The sequence below is a fragment of the Schistocerca serialis genome, chromosome 1, assembly GCF_023864345.2.
Source record: "Schistocerca serialis cubense isolate TAMUIC-IGC-003099 chromosome 1, iqSchSeri2.2, whole genome shotgun sequence".
NCBI classification, from domain to species: Eukaryota; Metazoa; Arthropoda; class Insecta; order Orthoptera; family Acrididae; genus Schistocerca; species Schistocerca serialis.
In genome coordinates, this window is record NC_064638.1 from 1,177,989,775 (window position 1) to 1,178,008,583 (window position 18,809).

The following is an 18,809-nucleotide window of genomic DNA, read 5'->3' on the forward strand; positions in this document are numbered from 1 at the left end:
GTTAGTTTTAATTAGTTCTAAGTTCTAGGCGACTGATGACCTCAGAAGTTAAGTCGCATAGTGCTCAGAGCCATTTGAACCGTTTTCAGTTGCATAAACAAACGCGCTTGGACATCTACAAATAACATTTGGATCGCTATGGTCGCGAAGGGGACAACTTCTTAGACATGATCATTACTGGTGACGAAACATGGATCCATCATTACGAGCCGGAGGGTAAACGGCAGAGTATGGAATGGAAATATCCAAATTCGCCGTGCAAGAAAAAGTTCAAGACCAAACCGTCCGCAGAAAACTGATGCTTACGTTTTTTTATTGCGGGGGGGGGGGGGGGGGCGCACAAGGTCCAGTGCGGGAACATTATCGGGAAAGGGGCACAACAATAAACAGTGTAAGTTACAGTGAAATGCTTACTGACGAGGTGAAGCCTGCAATTCGAAGCAAACGCCGAGGGTTGCTGTCAAAAGTGTTCTGTTGTTGCACGACAATGCCCTTTCGCACACTGCTGAAACGCTCCAGAAACTCAGATTTGGATCATCGTCCATATAGTCCCGATCTTGCCGTTTCTGACTATCACTTCTTTGGTCCATTCAAACAGGCATTAAGGGGCCGTCGATGTGCCTCGGACGAAGCAGTGAAAGAAGCGGTGCATTCTTGGCTCGCAGCTCAACCGAGAACCTTCTTTTATGAGGGCATCAGGAAACTTGTACAACGATGGACCAAGTGCGTTGAAACGCAAAAAGAATATGTCGAATAATGATGTTCTTCTATGTTTCCTATTTGATTACAATAAAACTTATAACTACTTTGCTGATCACGTACTCCAGTGATGTAATGTACCCAAGAGGAACCTACACATACAACGAATTACACCAGCAAAGCAGTCAGAGTCATGAATACCCCTAACTGGAACACCTACAAATATGGATGGTAAAAAAAGAGAAAGAAACTAATAATGTAACATCAAATGACTGAAGTAAAGACATGGAACAGAAACCTAATGAACAAATGTTCATTGGATAATGCAAACACACCGAAGCAATAACATATGCTCTATTAATATACATATACATATATATATATATATATATATATATATATATATATATATATATATGTATATATACATATGCTCTAATATAGAAACAAAGTAAAACATGGCCTTAAACCTAGTACACGAAAAGTGTTGAAGTCACAAATAAATATAAACAAGTGCATGTGACTGTACAGCAACCCAGTCATATCCCTAAGGTCCATGACCACACTGGCATAGCCGATGTATAATTTGTATGAGCAAAAGACCCTAAATGCACTATCGGCCGAAGTGGCCGCGCGGATCTGGCGCTGCAGTCTGGAACCGCGAGACCGCTACGGTCGCAGGTTCGAATCCTGCCTCGGGCATGGATGTGTGTGATGTCCTTAGGTTAGTTAGGTTTAACTAGTTCTAAGTTCTAGGGGACTAATGACCTTAGCAGTTGAGTCCCATAGTGCTCAGAGCCATTTGAACCTAAATGCACTATCCCAAAAGAAATAACGAAATAAGTCACCAATGTTTCTACTAATTCCAGAAAATGAACTGGACATAAAACTACTAATGTTGGTAACATTGTTTTCTGTTATAATTCGTTGTACGGGTGCGCTTCCCTCAGGCACATTACGTCATTGGAGTATGAGAGTACTGGATTAAACAAATTAAGCAATTAAATCAGATGCTGAATTTTGTTTTGTATGGAAAACAATAGTTCATTTTTATTACGTAATTTTATGCCATGATTTATCCTCGTTTTGCTCACAACCTGTGATATTTGTTGTCTGTACTCTGGTACTTTACTACCTGCATATGTTTCCATATGCAGGGGCCTGAAGATGACGCTTTTTGGTGTCGAAACTGATAGCAGGTTGTGAATAAACGTCGTTGGATTAGAATACTCCGGTTGGTGACGATTATCATTATTCAAGTAACCAACTGTAGGACCCCACGCATCGTGTTCACTTGAATGTGTTGACACTTTGCTGTATGCAGCATCGACAAGCACGGGGACGACGTAACGGGGTTCCACGCTTTTGCACCATTACAGAGGAGGGTTGTAGGCACCTTAAAGCTAAATTTCACACTTGTGCGTCGCAACTGGGAAAATCACGGGGTTTCCTTTTGCTCAGTGTTAAACTGTCTCTGAAAATATCTCATGAGCAGTAAGGACTTTTTTTTTTCATCAGTCTTCTGACGGGTTTGATGCGACCCGCCACGACTTCCTCTCCTGTGCGAACCTCTTCATCTCAGAGTAGCACTTGCAACCTAAGGCCTCAATTATTTGCTTGATGTATTCCAATCTATGTCTTCCACTTCAGTTTTTGCTCTCTATAGCTCCGTATAGTACCATGGAAGTCATTCCCTGATGTCTTAACAGATGTCCTATCATCCTGTCCCTTCTTCATTCCCTTCCTTATCAATCCACTCAATTTTCAACATTCGTCTGTGGCACCACATTTCAAATGCTTCGATTTTCTTCTGTTCGGTTTTCAGTCTTAAGACAGGCGACCTAATTACGTTATTTGGCCTACGTGCGGATGACGTAAGGTGGGTAATCTGTCTTAAGGTTCACGAAATATTTCCCGACTCAGTTTATTTTCCTCAGCTCGTATTACTGAGTGAAAGACAAAGTGTTAACGGGGGTAGGACGTCAAGCGGACCGACTTGGAGCAGGAGAGGCACCACAGGACATTTTAATTTCCACTGTTTACCCTTTTACAAATAAATTCATAAAACTATGTCAGCATGACCAGGAAGGATTCAGAATTCACACTCATAGCAGTGGAAGTTCGAAAACATAACGTAATAATTTTCTTTACATGTGAAATTTCATCATTTTTTTCACTTACTAATGGCAGCATTTGTTTCTATAGGTACACTTTTCTTCATAAGCAAGAGAGATTCTTCGATTAATTTTGCGCAGCATACAAACCATTCTTAAAGGTGTATGAAATTCTAGAATTTTCCAAATCTGTTAAAAACTGTGGTAAAAATTGAGGTAATTAACTATTAAATTTGTGTTTTTTCTAAACATGAAGTTTACAATATAACAGTTCATTCGTTTTTTTTCATAAATTAAATAAATTCTAGAGTTTCATACACCTGTGCAAAATTCATCGAAGAATTTCTCTTACTTATGAAGAAAAGTGTACCTATAGCAACAAATGCAGCCATTAGTAAGTGAAAAAATGATGAAATTTCTCAAATTAAAAAAAAATTTATTTTGTTGTTTTAGAACGTCCACTGCAATGGGTGTGAATCCTGAATCCTGCCTGGTGATGCTGCCAATGTTTTATGAATTTATTTCTAAAAGTATAGACAGTGGAAATTAAAATGTCCTGAGATGCCTCTCCTGCTCCAAGTCGGCCCGTTTGACGTCCTACCACCCTTAAAGGACGAAGTGTGGCGCACCTGGTCGCTGGTGAAGCCGGCGGTGCCGTTGCTGTTGGAGGCGGCGCCGGTGGCATCCTGGAGGCCGAAGATGTGGGCGCCGGGGCTGGCGAGTCCCAGTCCCTGCGGCTGCAGCTGCAGCAGCGAGGCAGAGCCGGGGGCGGCGTCGGAGGCGGCGGCGAACAGCGCCGAGAAGTCCAGCGGCCGCACGAAGCCCGCCGAGTCGGCGGCGGCGTCCTTTTGCTGTGGGTCTGCGGGCGCCAGTACGGCCAGGCCAGGCGCCGCGGCGGAAGCAAAGTAGCGCGAGTAGTCGGGGCGTGCCGGAGACGGAGCGTCGTCGTCCTGCGAGGCAGCCGCGTCGTCGCTGACGGCGTACTGGCGAGCCGGCGCCGCCGGCAGCCACAGCGCCAGCACCGCCTGGAAGGCAGAGCAGGGCGGTCTATCAGCAGGGTCAAAGACGACATCAACAGAGGGGTGGATAAAAATATGGAAACACCACAAACACATTGTCATGCCTAATACGGTGGACGAAAGTCGTTGGCATCCCAAACAGCTTCCAGCCGTCTCGGAATGAATAGGTACAGGTCCTGCATGCTTTTCCGGGGAATCGTGTGTGGTGTCACTGCCAGACACCACACTTCCTAGGTGGTAGCCTTTAAATCGGCGGCGGTATGTTAGTATACGTCGGACCCGCGTGTCGCCACTATCAGTGATTGCAGACCGAGCGTCGCCACACGGCAGGTCTAGTCTAGAGAGACTTCCTAGCACTCGCCCCAGTTGTACAGCCGACTTTGCTATCGATGGTTCACTGACTACATACGCTCTCATTTGCAGAGACGACAGTTTAGCATAGCCTTCAGCTACGTCATTTGCTACGACCTAGCAAGGCGCCATATTCAGTTACTACGAATGTTTTCAGAACATATAATATTGTGAATCATGTACCGTCAAGAGCGACGTTCATCGTTAATGGATTAAAGTTATCAAACTAATTATGTCCGCTTTCTGAATTCTAATTCCTTGTCATGTTCCAGAGCTCACGTCACTATAGTTCTTCCCCCCCTCACGCCAGCATGCGTGAGCTAAAACGCGTGCATTTCGGCCTCCTCTCGTAACACGGTGTTGGCTCTTCTGCCAACACAACATCGTCTACCATTCTTCCCGCAAAATAATGACAACTCCAGGTAACAATGATAGAGGTGGATAGCGATCACGCACAATTCTCCCCAAAGTAGGCCACAAACGCTCAGTAATATTGAGGTGTGACAATTATTCCGCGTCCTCAGAAGACCAGTCTTTCTTTCTTCATTGTTATTTCATCCTCCACGCCCCATATGAGGGGGGCGGGGTTGTCAGCAGCTCAGTACTCCACTCTTCAGTGAAGAACGTTCATTAAGAGATAACAAAGATTATAGAAAAATAAAGATATGAGGACCGTTTACGTTTTAAATTACAAAAACTAATGACAGACAGCTAAAAGGACCAGAAGTATATACAATTTAAAAAACACATTTACAATGAGGTGGCTTTCTTCTATTAGAAAGGCACCAAAGCACTGCACTTAACTTAACATCTGAGGGACCTACACTGGATAAGAATTACTGTGGAAGGAGAGAATGTGTTCCTTAGAGGTTGAGGGGTTTGGTTAAAGAGATAGGGGTCTGTTAGGTGGGGAAACTAGGGAGATGACAGATAGGAAGTTGCGACCGAACCGCCGAATCTTTCCATCAGTAAATGGGGTATGTTCTCAACTGACTCGGTTGTTTTAACCCCTCCACTGACAGAATGACCCGCTTCCTACTTCCGTATGTATAAAGCCAATACGGACTTGTAGCTGCCACGCCTTTGCGCTTACTGCTACGTATTTTAACCGTAAATAGCTCAGCCCTAATGGTAAGAGGTAGTAGTGAATTCACGTTATTAGTCTTTGAAGACAGCACAGCTGCCACAAGCTCAGCTCACTTTTACTCCACTCCTACCCTCGCCATTGCACCACATTAACTAGGTGCTACATGGACCTTGCTAAATTCACTTGCGTATACATTTTTGACCGTTACTCGCCAGTATTTACCTATTGGATTAGTACACTCCTAACCGGACTATTTCCCAAAGAGCTGTGATGATTGAACGGGTTCGATCCACGGCCTACAGTGCCCTACAGTTCACACGGTAACACTGCCTACCTGACCCACTTAACTTGGTAGTGAGCTTATGTATCCAATCACCACTGCTAGCAGCAGTGGATAATCCTATCAGCACGACGAGAGCAGCAGACTTACCGTCGAATCCTCCTGAAAATACTTATAACTACGGTCGCCAGCTCTGAAGGAGCAAAAGAATAAATCAATTTTTTGGCTCGTTTCAAAGCGAAACAGCTTGAGTTGAATTTAAACTTAATTCTGAATATTACTATTTCTGATCATTCTAGGTGATTCTACAAAGCAAATACTCTCTCAATTTCTGTGAGTTGGCTTGGTAATTACCACCAAGACAACTTATGCAACTTAGGTTAACAAAATTCTATCCTTCAACTTATTTAATGATTTTGGATATTACTCTTTGGACAATTGATATAGAATTAGTTAAGTGACTTTACTTGAAAGGTTACTCGGAAAAATTTAAGTAACTATAAATAGGCGACTCATTCTGGTGTGACCATTGCTCTTTTCAACATTCTTATACGCTAAAGTATTCTACACCCAAAAGAATTGTAAATGAAAGAGGCGATGGTGGCCTCAGTCTGATTTCACTACACTATGTTTCAGGTTACTACACTTTACAATGAACAACATGCGTCGTAATTTTACTCATTACTATATTCTGTCCTCTGTACTTGCACAAAAGAAAACTGGTATTCTCCTTTTACATGTATACAAAGTTCGACTTAACAATTGCAAGCAGTCTTGCCTTGGGTAGACGTGTCGGTCTGGTGGTGAGATGCATGTGGCTAACGCAGCTCTTCACGCCTCATGCCCTTAATGGCGGCTGGAACTACGAGCTGTAGCACTCGTATAAGCTACTGCACGTCCGCCATAAAATCTGGGCGCAGGAACTCTTACAATCAGCACCAGTGGCATAGAGACGGCTTTGACAACCATTCGTCGCGTTTCACTCCACAAACGGCGACGATATTCACCTCTTCGCTGTGGCACAATCACTTTTACATGAGCACAGTTACGCACGTCCGATCACGTCAACACTCCCCAGGCCATTCCATTGTTCAGTCCCTGTGTCTCCAGCTACCTCTAGCTACGCTCGTATCACCAAGAGTGGGGTCTTCCCCTACCACCTTTTCATCGAAATCATTTAGTATTTAAGAATATTTATATTTATTACCCTGGAGTTCATACCAGTCATAATAATTTACTACTAGCGCTTTATAACATTAAATCGTACAGTAATAACTTATAATTACCAAGAAAAAGAATACATTTGACCCCGAGAGCTTAGTGCATTGTCTGACAGGTAGCGCTAATTCCCAGTTTCGCCAATAGATGGCATCAGGGTGCACTCCCTGGCAGTCTCACACCAGCGCGCCCGTTTCCGACGCGCGGGCTCCAAATTACTGTCAGCCCACCATCATTTCAGTTCCGTTACAAAGTGAATAGTGGGAATAACGACGGTGGGAAGAACAGAGGGTGAGGAGGAGTCATGGTGTGTGGGGAGAGTAGTGGAAGAAGAACAAAGGTGTAGAGTTGTAGAGTTGTGTGTGGAGGGAAAAGGAGAGAGGAGTCCTGCTGTAGAGTGAGATAGGTTGGGAAAGGAAGTTGCGTTGAGAAAGGATATGTAACGTGTGCAGGTGTAGGGATGGAGGAACGTGTTTGTGAAGGCATGGGAGCATACCAGGTTTGTTGCTCAGAGGCGAGACAATGGGGTTACCGGAAAGTAGTTCACGGATAGTGCAGAAGATGTTGATAAGTTTCATGTGCGTAAACAGGGATGGGAATTTGATAAGACAGCAGAAGGTTCATGTGGGGGAAGGAAAGCGGATGTGAGCGGTCTAAGGTGCTGCAGTCATGGACTGTGCGGCTGATCCCGGCGGAGGTTCGAGTCCTCCCTCGGGCATGGGTGTGTGTGTTTGTCCTTAGGATAATTTAGGTTAAGTAGTATGTAAGCTTAGGGACTGATGACCTTAGCAGTTAAGTCCCATAAGATTTCACACACATTTGAACATTTTTTGAAAGCGGATGTGGAAAGCGAGGCCTAGTCCATGGCGTTCGAGGATCTATAGGTACATTTCACACAGCCAACGATCTTGTCGCAGTGGTAACACCAAGCCCTGTCAGATTACCGAAGTTAAGCACTGTCGGGCTTGGCTAGCACTTGGATGGGTGCCCATCCGGGTCTGCCGAGAGCTGTTGGCAAGGGGGATGTGCTCAATTCTTGTAAAGTCTATTGAGAAGCCACTTGACTGAGAAGTAGCTGCTCTGGTCACGAGAACTTACAATGGTCGCAAGAGCGGTGTGCTGACCACGTGCCCCTCCATGTCGGCATCCAATGACACCTATGGTCTGAGAATGACAGGGCGGTCGGTCGGTACGGGTGGGACTTTATATGCCTGTTCGGATGGAGTACTTACGTAATCAGTACACACAAAGATGTTGTACATGTCAGAGATATGCTATGTTTGCATTGAGTACAAAGATGATTGGTTTCTCCTCCATCAGATCTCGTCGCAACGAAAAACGCCTTTGTTTTAACGATTGCCACCTCGAACTCGTATATCATGTCCGTGGCACTCTCTCCCATATTTCGCGGTACTACAAAACGAGCTCCCCTTCATTGAACTTTTTCGATATTCTCCTTCAATCGTATCTGATGAGAATCCCATACCACGCAGCAGCACTCCAGTACAGGACGACAACCGTAGTATAGGCAACTCCATAGCAGATCTTCGCATCTTTTAAGTGCCCTGTCAATAAAGGGCATGCTTTCCCAACACAACAATTTCTATTTGTTGTTTCAAGTTTAAGCTGTTGCTAATTGCAATCCCTAGGTATTTAGTTGAATCGGTAACCTTTAATTTTGCGTAATTTGTCGCGTAAGCGCAATTTAGTGGATCCTTTTTAGTGTTCATGCGGATAACTTCACAATTTTCATTATTTACAGACACCTGCCACTTTTCGCGCCATACAGACATATCCTTTAGACGAGATGTCTGTATGACATTTTCACTTTGCCGGCGGAGTGTGCTATGATATGAAACTTCCTGGCTGATTAAAACTTTGTGCCGAGCCGATAGTCGAACTCAGGACCTTTGTCTTTTACGAAAAAGTCCCGAGTTCGAATTTCGGTACGGCACACAGTTTTAATCTGCCAGAAAGTTTCATATAAGTGGTTTTACAATTGGTTTTGATCATGTCATGACTTTACTAGGCGATAAACGACGGCGTCGCTACAAGCAACCCAAGACGGGTGTTAATATTGTCTCGTAAATCGTTTATGTAAATAAGGAACAGCAGACATCCTATAACACTTCCTTGTAGAGCGCTACATATCATTTCACCTTTCTGACAGGAAATTAGGATTCCAGTCGCACAATTCGGACGATACTCCTTGGGTGTACAATTTCATTGGAAGTTTCTTCCGAGGAACGGTATAAACTTGAGATTCCCTGTCAATTGCACTCATTATCTTGTGTGAATAATGAGGCAGTTGTGCTTCACAAGAACGACATCTCAGAATCCCTGTTGACCGTGTGTCAATAGATCGTTCCCATAGAGGTATTTCGCAGTGTTTGGACACAGCATATGTTTCAAAATCTTACTGCAAATTGCTGTCAGTGGTATGGGCCAATAATTCAGCGGATTACTTTTATTTCCTTCCTTGTGTATTTGTGTTTTGCAGTTTTCCAGTCCTTAGGTACGGGTCTTTAGTCGAGCGAGCGGTTGTATGTGACTGCTAAGTATGGAGCTATTACGTCAGCGTACTCCGAAAGGAATACAATTGGTATACAGTCTGGATCAGAAGACTTGCCTTTATTAAGTGGCTTAAGTTACTCCACTGGAAAAAGGGTACCTACTTCTAAATCACTCATATCTGGAATATTTATTGCATTTCTTTTGGCGAGAAAATTTCGGACGAACGCGTTTAGTAACCCCACTTTGCGAAAAGGACAACGGACTCACTTTGTTGAAAACCTTGGTGTGATGGAATCTAAACACAGGTCGCTTAAGTTACTTGCCACTGCATCTGTTTTTAATCTTTGAGTTTGTTTTTAATCTTGTGTCTACGGCATATCCACCAGCGTAGTATTGTTGCCGTTTATCTCTCTTGTAGATGTGTCATGTAGTTGTTGTTGTTGTGGTGATCTTAAGTCCGAAGACTGATTTATTGCAGCCCTCCATGGTACTCTATCACATGCAAGGCTCTTCATCTCCACGTAACTACTGCAAGCTGCATCCTTTTGAACCTGCTTGCTGTTTTCGTCTCTTGATCTCCCCGTACAATTTTTATTCCCCACATTTCCCTCCAGTATTAAATTCGTGATCCCTTGATGTCTCAGACTGTGACCAATCACCCGACCCCTTCTTTTAGTCAGGTGAAGCCACACATTTCTTTTCTCCTCAGTTCTCTTCAGTACCTCCTTACGGATTAGGTGATCTACCGGTCTAATTCTCAACATTCTTCTCTGGCACCAAACTTCATAAGCTTCTACTCTCTTGCTGGCTGAACTGTTTATCACCCTCGTTTCGCTTTCATGAAAGGCTACATTCCGGGCAAATACCTCCAGAAAAGACTACCCAACACTTAAATTGATATTCAGTGTCAACAATTTTCTCTCATTCAGAAACGCTTTGCTTGCCATTGCCAGTCAACATTTTATATCCTCTCTACTTTGGTCATCATGTTATGTTGCCGCCCCAATAGTGGAACTCACCTACTACTTTCGGTGTCTCGTTTCCATTCCGCTCAGATGCTCTTCCTAACTCTTTGCTGTCTCTGACAGAATTACAGTGCCATCGTCAAACCTCAATGTCTTACTTTTTTCTCCCTGAACCTTGATTTCTACTCCAAATTTATCTTTTGTTTCATTTACTGCTTGCTCATTGTACAGACTGAATAACATTTGGGATCTGCTACAATCCTGTTTCGCCTCCTTTTCAACCTCTGCTTCCCTTTCACGCCCCTCAGAACTTATAACAGCGGTCTGGTTTTTGTACAAGTCGTACGTAGGGTGTTACAAAAAGGTACGGCCAAACTTTCAGGAAACATTCTTCACACACATATAAAGAAAAGATGTTATATGGACATGTGTCCGGAAACGCCTAATTCCCATGTTAGAGCTCATTTTAGTTTCGTCAGTATGTACTGTACTTCCTCGATTCACCGCCAGTTGGCCCAATTGAAGAAAGGTAATGTTGACTTCGGTGCTTGTGTTGACATGCGACTCATTGCTCCACAGTATTAGCATCAAGCACATCAGTACGTAGCATCAACAGGTTAGTGTTCATCACGAACGTGGTTTTGCAGTCAGTGCAATGTTTACAAATGCGGAGTTGGCAGATGCCCATTTGATGTATGGATTAACACGGGGAAATAGCCGTGGCGCGGTACGTTTGTATCGAGACAGATTTCCAGAACGAAGGTTTCCCGACAGGAAGACGTTCGAGGCAATTGATCGGCGTCTTAGGGAGCATGGAACATTCCAGCCTATGACTCGCGACTGGGGAAGACTTAGAACGACGAGGACACCTGCAATGGACGAGGCAATTCTTCGCGCAGTTGACGACAACCTTCATGTCAGCGTCAGAGAAGTTGCTGCTGTACAAGGTAACGTTGACCACGTCAATGTATGGAGAGTGCTACGGCAGAACCAGTTGTTTCCGTACCATGTACAGCGTGTGCAGGCACTATCAGCAGCTGATTGGCCTCCACGGGTACACTTCTGCGAATGATTCATCCAACAATGTGTCAATCCTCATTTCAGTGCAAATGTTCTCTATACGGATGAGGCTTCTTTCCAACGTGATCAAATTGTAAATTTTCACAATCAACATGTGCGGGCTGACGAGAATCCGCACGCAATTGTGCAATCACGTCATCAACACAGATTTTCTGTGAACGTTTGGGCAGGCATTGTTCGTGATGTCTTGATTGGGCCCCATGTTCTTCCACCTACGCTCAATGGAGCACGTTATCATGATTTCATCCGGGATACTCTACCTGTGCTGCTAGAACATGTGCCTTTACAAGTACGACACAACATGTGGTTCATGCACGATGGAGCTCCTGCACATTTCAGTCGAAGTGTTCGTACGCTTCTCAACAACAGATTCGGTGACCGATGGATTGGTAGAGGCTCACCAATTCCATGACCTCCACGCTCTCCTGACCTCAACCCTCTTGACTTTAATATATGGGGGCATTTGAAAGTTCTTGTCTACGCAACCCCGGTACCAAATGTAGAGACTCTTCGTGCTCGTATTGTGGACGGCTGTGATACAATACGCCATTCTCCAGGGCTGTATCGGCGCATCAGGGATTCCATGCGACGGAGGGTGGATGCATGTATCCTCGCTAACGGAGGACATTTTGAACATTTCCTGTAACAAAGTGTTTGAAGTCACGCTGGTACGTTCTGTTGCTGTGTGTTTCCATTCCATGATTAATGTGATTTGAAGAGAAGTAATAAAATGAGCTCTAACATGGAAATTAAGCGTTTCCGGACACATGTCCACATAACATATTTTCCTTCTTTGTGTGTGAGGAATGTTTCCTGAAAGTTTGGCCGTACCTTTTTGTAACACCCTGTATATGTTTTCACTCCTTGTATTTTGCCCCTGCTACCTTCAGAATTTCAAAGAGAGTATTCCAGTTGTCATTGTCAAAAGTCTACATGTTCTGTAAACTTAGGTTTGCGTTCCCGTAACCTATCTTCAAAGATAAATCGTAGGGACAGTACTACCTCGCGTGTGTTCGCATTTCTTCGGAATCTAAACTGATCCATGCTTTTGAAAGTAATTCTAGTTAGTATCTTGCATCCGTGGCTTATAAAACTGATAGTTCGGTGATATTATTACATTCTTCTTGAAGTCTGTGGATACTTTGCCGGTCTCATAGATGTGCCTTATATGACGCTAGACGTGGCTTATGTCGCGAGAGTATACAGGTCATCCGATTAGTGTGTTACAGAGAGGCGAGTAGCACATCGCGACTTTGAACTTGAGCTGATAATAACCGGTGCAAGACACACAGCGTATCAGAGATTACACAGTTCAATTGTGTATTGTCGTTGATCTTGTATTTTGATCATCTGATGATGGGCTATGCCCGAAATGCGTAATGTAATGTAGAAGTTCAGTTAGCATCTTGTGGCTGTTATCAGCGACCTGTCAGCATTGGTTATAATTTTTATAAACGCAGTCAGATCGCCGTCGATTTCAATGTGAGGCGTAAGGAAACTATTTCTGCCAGGACTGTACTGAGAGAAATGCTCCGCATACTCCTCAGAAGCTGACAACCGGCATTACATTCAGTGCATTTACAAACAGTTTGGAATATAACCTCAACTTTCAATACGATCAATTAGTAAAACATACTTCCACATTCGAACGGGTGCTGAACCGTTGGCATTCACCGGAACACGAATGGCATGACTGAGAACAAAGAACAGAAGCAGCTCAGCCTCTCCTCCGCGGTGGGGTTTCTCTGCCCGCTGGCCGCCACTCTCTCTGGCGCCAGTTTTTGCTGCAGTTGCCGCGGTCTGCTGGCGCCCCCCGCCGCTTTTCGTCGCGTTTCTCCGTTTCCGTTGCGGTCACCACAATTCTCGGACGACATTGGTTGCGTCACGTCCACTTCTCGCAGTTTCGTGCAAAATATTCAGACCAGCCACCATATTTCCTAACTAGATGTCCAGGTGCCACACTGAAACGTTGCACACAGGATTATTTGGGCTCCGTCACGATGCAATCTTGCAAAGGACCGTTTTCGTCAGGACCAAATGTTCAAGCTAAAAATCATGAGTATCTCGTGAATTTCAGCTGCCTGAAGAGACTTTAATTCTAAAATATCAAAATGGTTTAGACGTGTAACCGCATTCATTGAACCGAGCGAAATGGCCCAGTAGTTAACAGACTGGACTCTCATCCGGGAAGTCAGTGGTTCAAATCACGCTAATTAATATATACATGAAGATAGCACAAAGTCTTGTTGGTGAAACAGAGCGGACAATCGACTTTTCCTCGCTGAACACCTGGGTAGTCTGCACTCTACTTCATTCAGAAAATATACTTCTTTAATTTCTTTGAATTGCAACTACACCGAACATGATTGGATGTTCTTCAAAAATTGTTTAAGCACCTTCAGAGGTCGGTTTTGTATGTCATAGAACTCAAAATCTGAGGGCAATACGCTTTCGTGGCTGCTATTGCAGTCGTCTTAACTGGGGCTTCTCAATGGCTCTAACTGAGTGCTAAATGAAGGAAATAGTTGAAGTTTTTATTTCTTTGTTGTAAAAAAATACTGGGGCACTGGTGGCGGTTATAAATGAATTTATGTTTCGATCCCATTTATCTCTTATTCGTTTGTGAATGTAATTAAGGCAGAGGATGGAATAGATTTAATACAAGAGAACGTACAATTGTATTAAAGGATAAAGCAGTTAGAAATTAGCATGCTCTAAGAGAAAAACATTGTTAGCCCTCTTCAGTAAGTCGGCCAGGGTGGCAGAGCGGTTCTAGGCGCTACAGTCTGGAAAAGTGCGACCGCTACGGTCGCACGTTCGAATCCTGCCTCGGACATGGATGTGTGTGATGCCCTTAGGTTAGTTAGGTTTAGTAGTTCTAAGTTCTAGGGGACTGATGACCTCAGAAGTTAAGTCCCATAGTGCTCAGAGCCATTTGAACCCTCTTCATTAAGAGATAAAGGGATTGTTCGAAGAATCTCCTAAAATCGAATCTACACTGTGCGACACATTAAATGGTACTTTTTTCGAAACCCTGTAATCGCCTCCCACTGCTACGCAGAAGTATTAAATTTGGCACAAAGGTGCCTGCAATCTACCTCTGTAATGATGCAAAAACGTGGCGCCTTGTGACGTCACCCCTGGTAGCGACACATGCGAGAAAAAGGCCAGAGCTCAGAAGTTCATGTCTACATCTACATCATCTACATCTACATATATACTCCGCTAGCCACCAAGCGGTGTGTGGCGGAGGGCACAATTCGCGCCAAAGTCATATTTACCCCCCTCTATTCCACACGCGGATGGCGCGAGGGAAAAGGGACTGTCTGAACGCCTCAGTACGAGCTCTAATTTCCCTTATCTTTGAATGGTGATCATTGCGAGATTTGAAAGTTGATGGTAATAATATATGCTCTACATCCTCGGTGAAGATCGGATTTCGGAATGTAGTGAGCAGCCCCTTCTGTTTAGCGCGCCGTCTATCTGCAAGTGTGTCCCACTTCAAACTTTCTATGAGACTTGTAGCGCTCTCGCGATGGCTGAATGTACCAGTCACGAATCTTGCCGCTCTTCTTTGGACCTCCTCAATCTCTTGAATCAGACCCAACTGGTAAGGGTCCCACACAGACGAACAGTACTACAAGACTGGACAAACTAAGTATTGTAAGCTATTTCCTTTGTTGAAGGACTACATCGCTTCAGGATTCTACCAATAAACCGCAATCTAGAGTTCGCGTTACCTGTTACTTGTGTAATCTGATCATTCCATTTGAGATCATGTGAACAGTAATGTGAGCTAATGACGTCACATTGGCACCGAATTTCATCACAATCCTGCCCAACATCACCGTGAACATGTCATACGATGAGAAGGTTGTTACACCCCCTCCTATGCATATTTCAGCTCTTCTTTTGGCACTTCTATGATGGAGGTCAGAACCGTGACGCCCAGTGTTGAAATGACGCGGTTTTCGAATGGATGGCCGAGGAAAGCATTTCAGACACACCGCAGCTCACAATTGAGACGAATACTCTTTAGGGGGTGACATAAAGAACGTCAATGAAACCACTTCTTCCATTGGAGAATTTATTTAACACATTTCACGGTGGGAAATAACAGTTTGCAGTGCGAGAACAAGGGAACAACGTTCTTGACAACATTTGATACTTCTTACATCCTGTGGACGATTGAACGCTTCTCAAACGAAATAGCAGGCCATCAATCCCATTGGATGTATCGAAATAGACGACAGAGGGATAGAGAAACAATTAAAATAGCTCAGAAGAGGAAAGGCCGCTAGACCTGATGGGATACCAGTTCGATTTTACACAGAGTACGCGAAGGAACTTGCCCCCCTTCTTGCAGCGGTGTACCGTAGGTCTCTAGAAGAGCGTTCCAAACGATTAGAAAAGGATACAGGTCATCCCCGTTTTCAAGAAGGGACGTAGAACAGATGTGCAGAACTGTAGACCTATATCTCTAACGTTGATCAGTTGTAGAATTTTGGAACACGTATTATATTCGAGTATAATGACTTTTCTGGAGACTATAAATCTACTCTGTAGGAATCAGCATGGGTTTCGAAAAAGACGATCGTGTGAAACCCAGCTCGCGCTATTCGTCCACGAGACTCAGAGGGCCATAGACACGGGTTCCCAGGTAGATGCGGTGTGTCTTGACTTCCGCAAGACGTTCTATACAGTTCCCCACAGTCGTTTAATGAACAAAGTAAGAGCATATTGACTATCAGACCAATTGTGTGATTGGGTTGAAGAGTTCCTAGATAACAGAGCGCAACATGTCATTCTCAATGGAGAGAAGTCTTCCGAGGTAAGAGTGATTTCACGTGTGCCGCAGGGGAGTGTCGCAGGACCGTTGCTATTCACAATATACATAAATGACCTTGTGGATGACATCGAAAGTTCACTGAGGCTTTTTGCGGATCATGCTGTGGTATATCGAGAGGTTGTAACAATGGAAAATTGTACTGAAATGCAGGAGAATCTGAAGCGAATTGACGCATGGTGCAGGGAATGACAATTGAATCTCAGTGTAGACAAGTGTAATGTGCTGCGAATACATAGAAAGAAAGATCCTTTATCATTTACCTACAATATAGTAGGTCAGCAACTGGAAGCAATTAATTCCATAAATTATCTGGGAGTACGCATTATGAGTGATTTAAAATGGAATGATCATTTCAAGTTGATCGTCGGTAAAACGGATGCCAGACTGAGATTCATTGGAAGAATCCTAAGGAAATGCAATCCGAAAACAAAGGAAGTTGGTTACAGTACGCTTGTTCGCCCACTGCTTGAATACTGCTCAGCAGTGTGGGATCCGTACCAGATAGGGTTGATAGAGGAGATAGAGAAGATCCAACGGAGAGCAGCGCGCTTCGTTACAGGATCATTTAGTAACCGCGAAAGCGTTACGGAGATGATAGATAAACTCCAGTGGAAGACTCTGCAGGAGAGACGCTCAGTAGCTCGGTACGGGCTTTTGTTGAAGTTTCGAGAACATACCTTCACCGAGAAGTCAAGCATTATATTGCACCCTCCTACGTATATCTCGCGAAGACACCATGAGGATAAAATCAGAGAGATTACAGCCCACACAGAGGCATACCGACAATCCTTCTTTCCACGAGCAATACGTACTGGAATACACGGGAGAACCGATAGAGGTACTCTAGGTACCCTCCGCCACACACCGTCAGGTGGCTTGCGGACTATGGATGTAGATGTAGATGTAGATGTAAGTCAAGTGCGACTACAATTTTTGCTCTGGCGTACACGGAAGAACCATTAGAAGCCGTTCAAAACCATTCGATGAAATCTGAACCCGATCCAAACCACCAAAAAGTGTTTACGCTTTTCCAGCCCTTCTATTTCGCACCCTGTCGTTTTCAGCTGCGGAATGTGTGGCAATCAGCACCCAAAGGGAAGGGGTGGTTTCATGTCCAGCCTGTATGGCGGTGTGTATGATACGCTGTCCTCGGCCACCCATCAGAAAACCGTGTCATTTCAACGCTAGGCATAACAATACTGAGCTCCATCACATGTGTAAAAGAAGGGGTGAAATATGGGTAAGAGAGGGTGTGATGACATTTCCCTCTGTGTGTCACGCTCACGGTCGCATTGTTCGGAGTTCTGGCGAAATTCAGTGCCAGTGTGACATGATTAATCCACTTTACACCTCACATGGACTTCTGAGCTCTGACCGTTTTTTCGCTTGTATTGACAGCTTACTGTCTGAAGTGTCGCCGAGCCCGAGTATGACGTCACAGTGCTCAAAGCTTGAGCACCATTACACAGGAAGCTTGTAGGTCCCTTTAAGCCAAATTTCATCCTTCTGTGTCGCAGTGGGAGACAATTAAACGGATTCGAAAAAGTAATCCCTTAATTGTGCCGTGCAATGTACTTTTCAAATCAATTACTAGATACATTTATGCTCATTAAAAATATAGGCATTTAAAAAGTACCCCATTAAGTGGAGGGATGAGAGGGAATTATATTACACAAAAGCTCTGGGAAAAGGATGCAAGTACGAAAACCGCAAAGAAAATTAAAATTTAAGTTTAAGATTTGTGCAGTCTCAAAGACTCAGTATATTCTTCGTTTTGTTAGTGTTGCAAGAACCTGTACTTGCATCACGTCAAATGGGAAAATGTAGTGTAAACAATGTGTAAGAAAACGTAATTGTATCGCTATGCGAAAAAGTATCCGTTTGTAACAAGTTAATTCTGGGTGTTCAAACGATTATTGGAATACGAAATACATACCCAAGGGGACAGAAAAAATGCTATGACGTGGTGTAGAAGGTGCCTCTTCAAGAAGTACATTATTTGACGCTCAGAAGAAACTACATTGTGGATGTGGTGCTCTACAACTGGCAAATACTGAACTGTGAAATTTAAAATTTACCCTGCGAATTAAATGTTCGAGGAGATTTCGGGATTGCAACCGGTCGTCGTAAACTACACTCCACGATACTACGACGGGACTCTTCGATGACTCACCTGAAGGTGACTGGCAGGTGTCCAGCCGAAATATCGTGAAGTTTACGACGACCAGATGCAATCCTGAAATCTCTTCGAACAAATATTGAATTATTGACGTACAGCGAGTTGACTAAAGTTATTGGATAGCGATATGTACATGTACAGTTGACTGTAGTGTTCCGTACACAAGATATAAAAGGGCAGTCCATTGGTGAAGCTGCGATTATACTCAGGCGATTCACGTGGAAAGGTTTTCGAAGTGATTGTAGCCGCACGACTGAAATCAACAGACTTCGAACTTCGGAATGGTAGTTGGAGCTAGACGCATCGGACGTTCCATTTTGGAAACTGTTAGGGAATTAAATATCCTGAGATCCACAGTGTTACGAGTGTGCCAAGGATAGCAGATTCCAGGCATTACTCCTCATCACGGACAACGCAGTGGCTGACAACTTTCACTGAACGACCGAGAGCAACG

General features: G+C 44.0%; 1 protein-coding gene across 1 annotated transcript in view; it reads right to left on the reverse strand.

Annotated features, from left to right (window-relative positions):
• LOC126456450 (uncharacterized) overlaps positions 1-18,809 on the reverse strand; it is a 91,666-nt gene that overhangs the window by 44,691 nt on the left and 28,166 nt on the right. Inside the window, exon 3 of the mRNA XM_050092203.1 lies at positions 3,443-3,838. Within this exon, the coding sequence (XP_049948160.1) occupies positions 3,443-3,838 (396 nt within the window). The remainder of the gene's footprint in view (positions 1-3,442; positions 3,839-18,809) is intronic.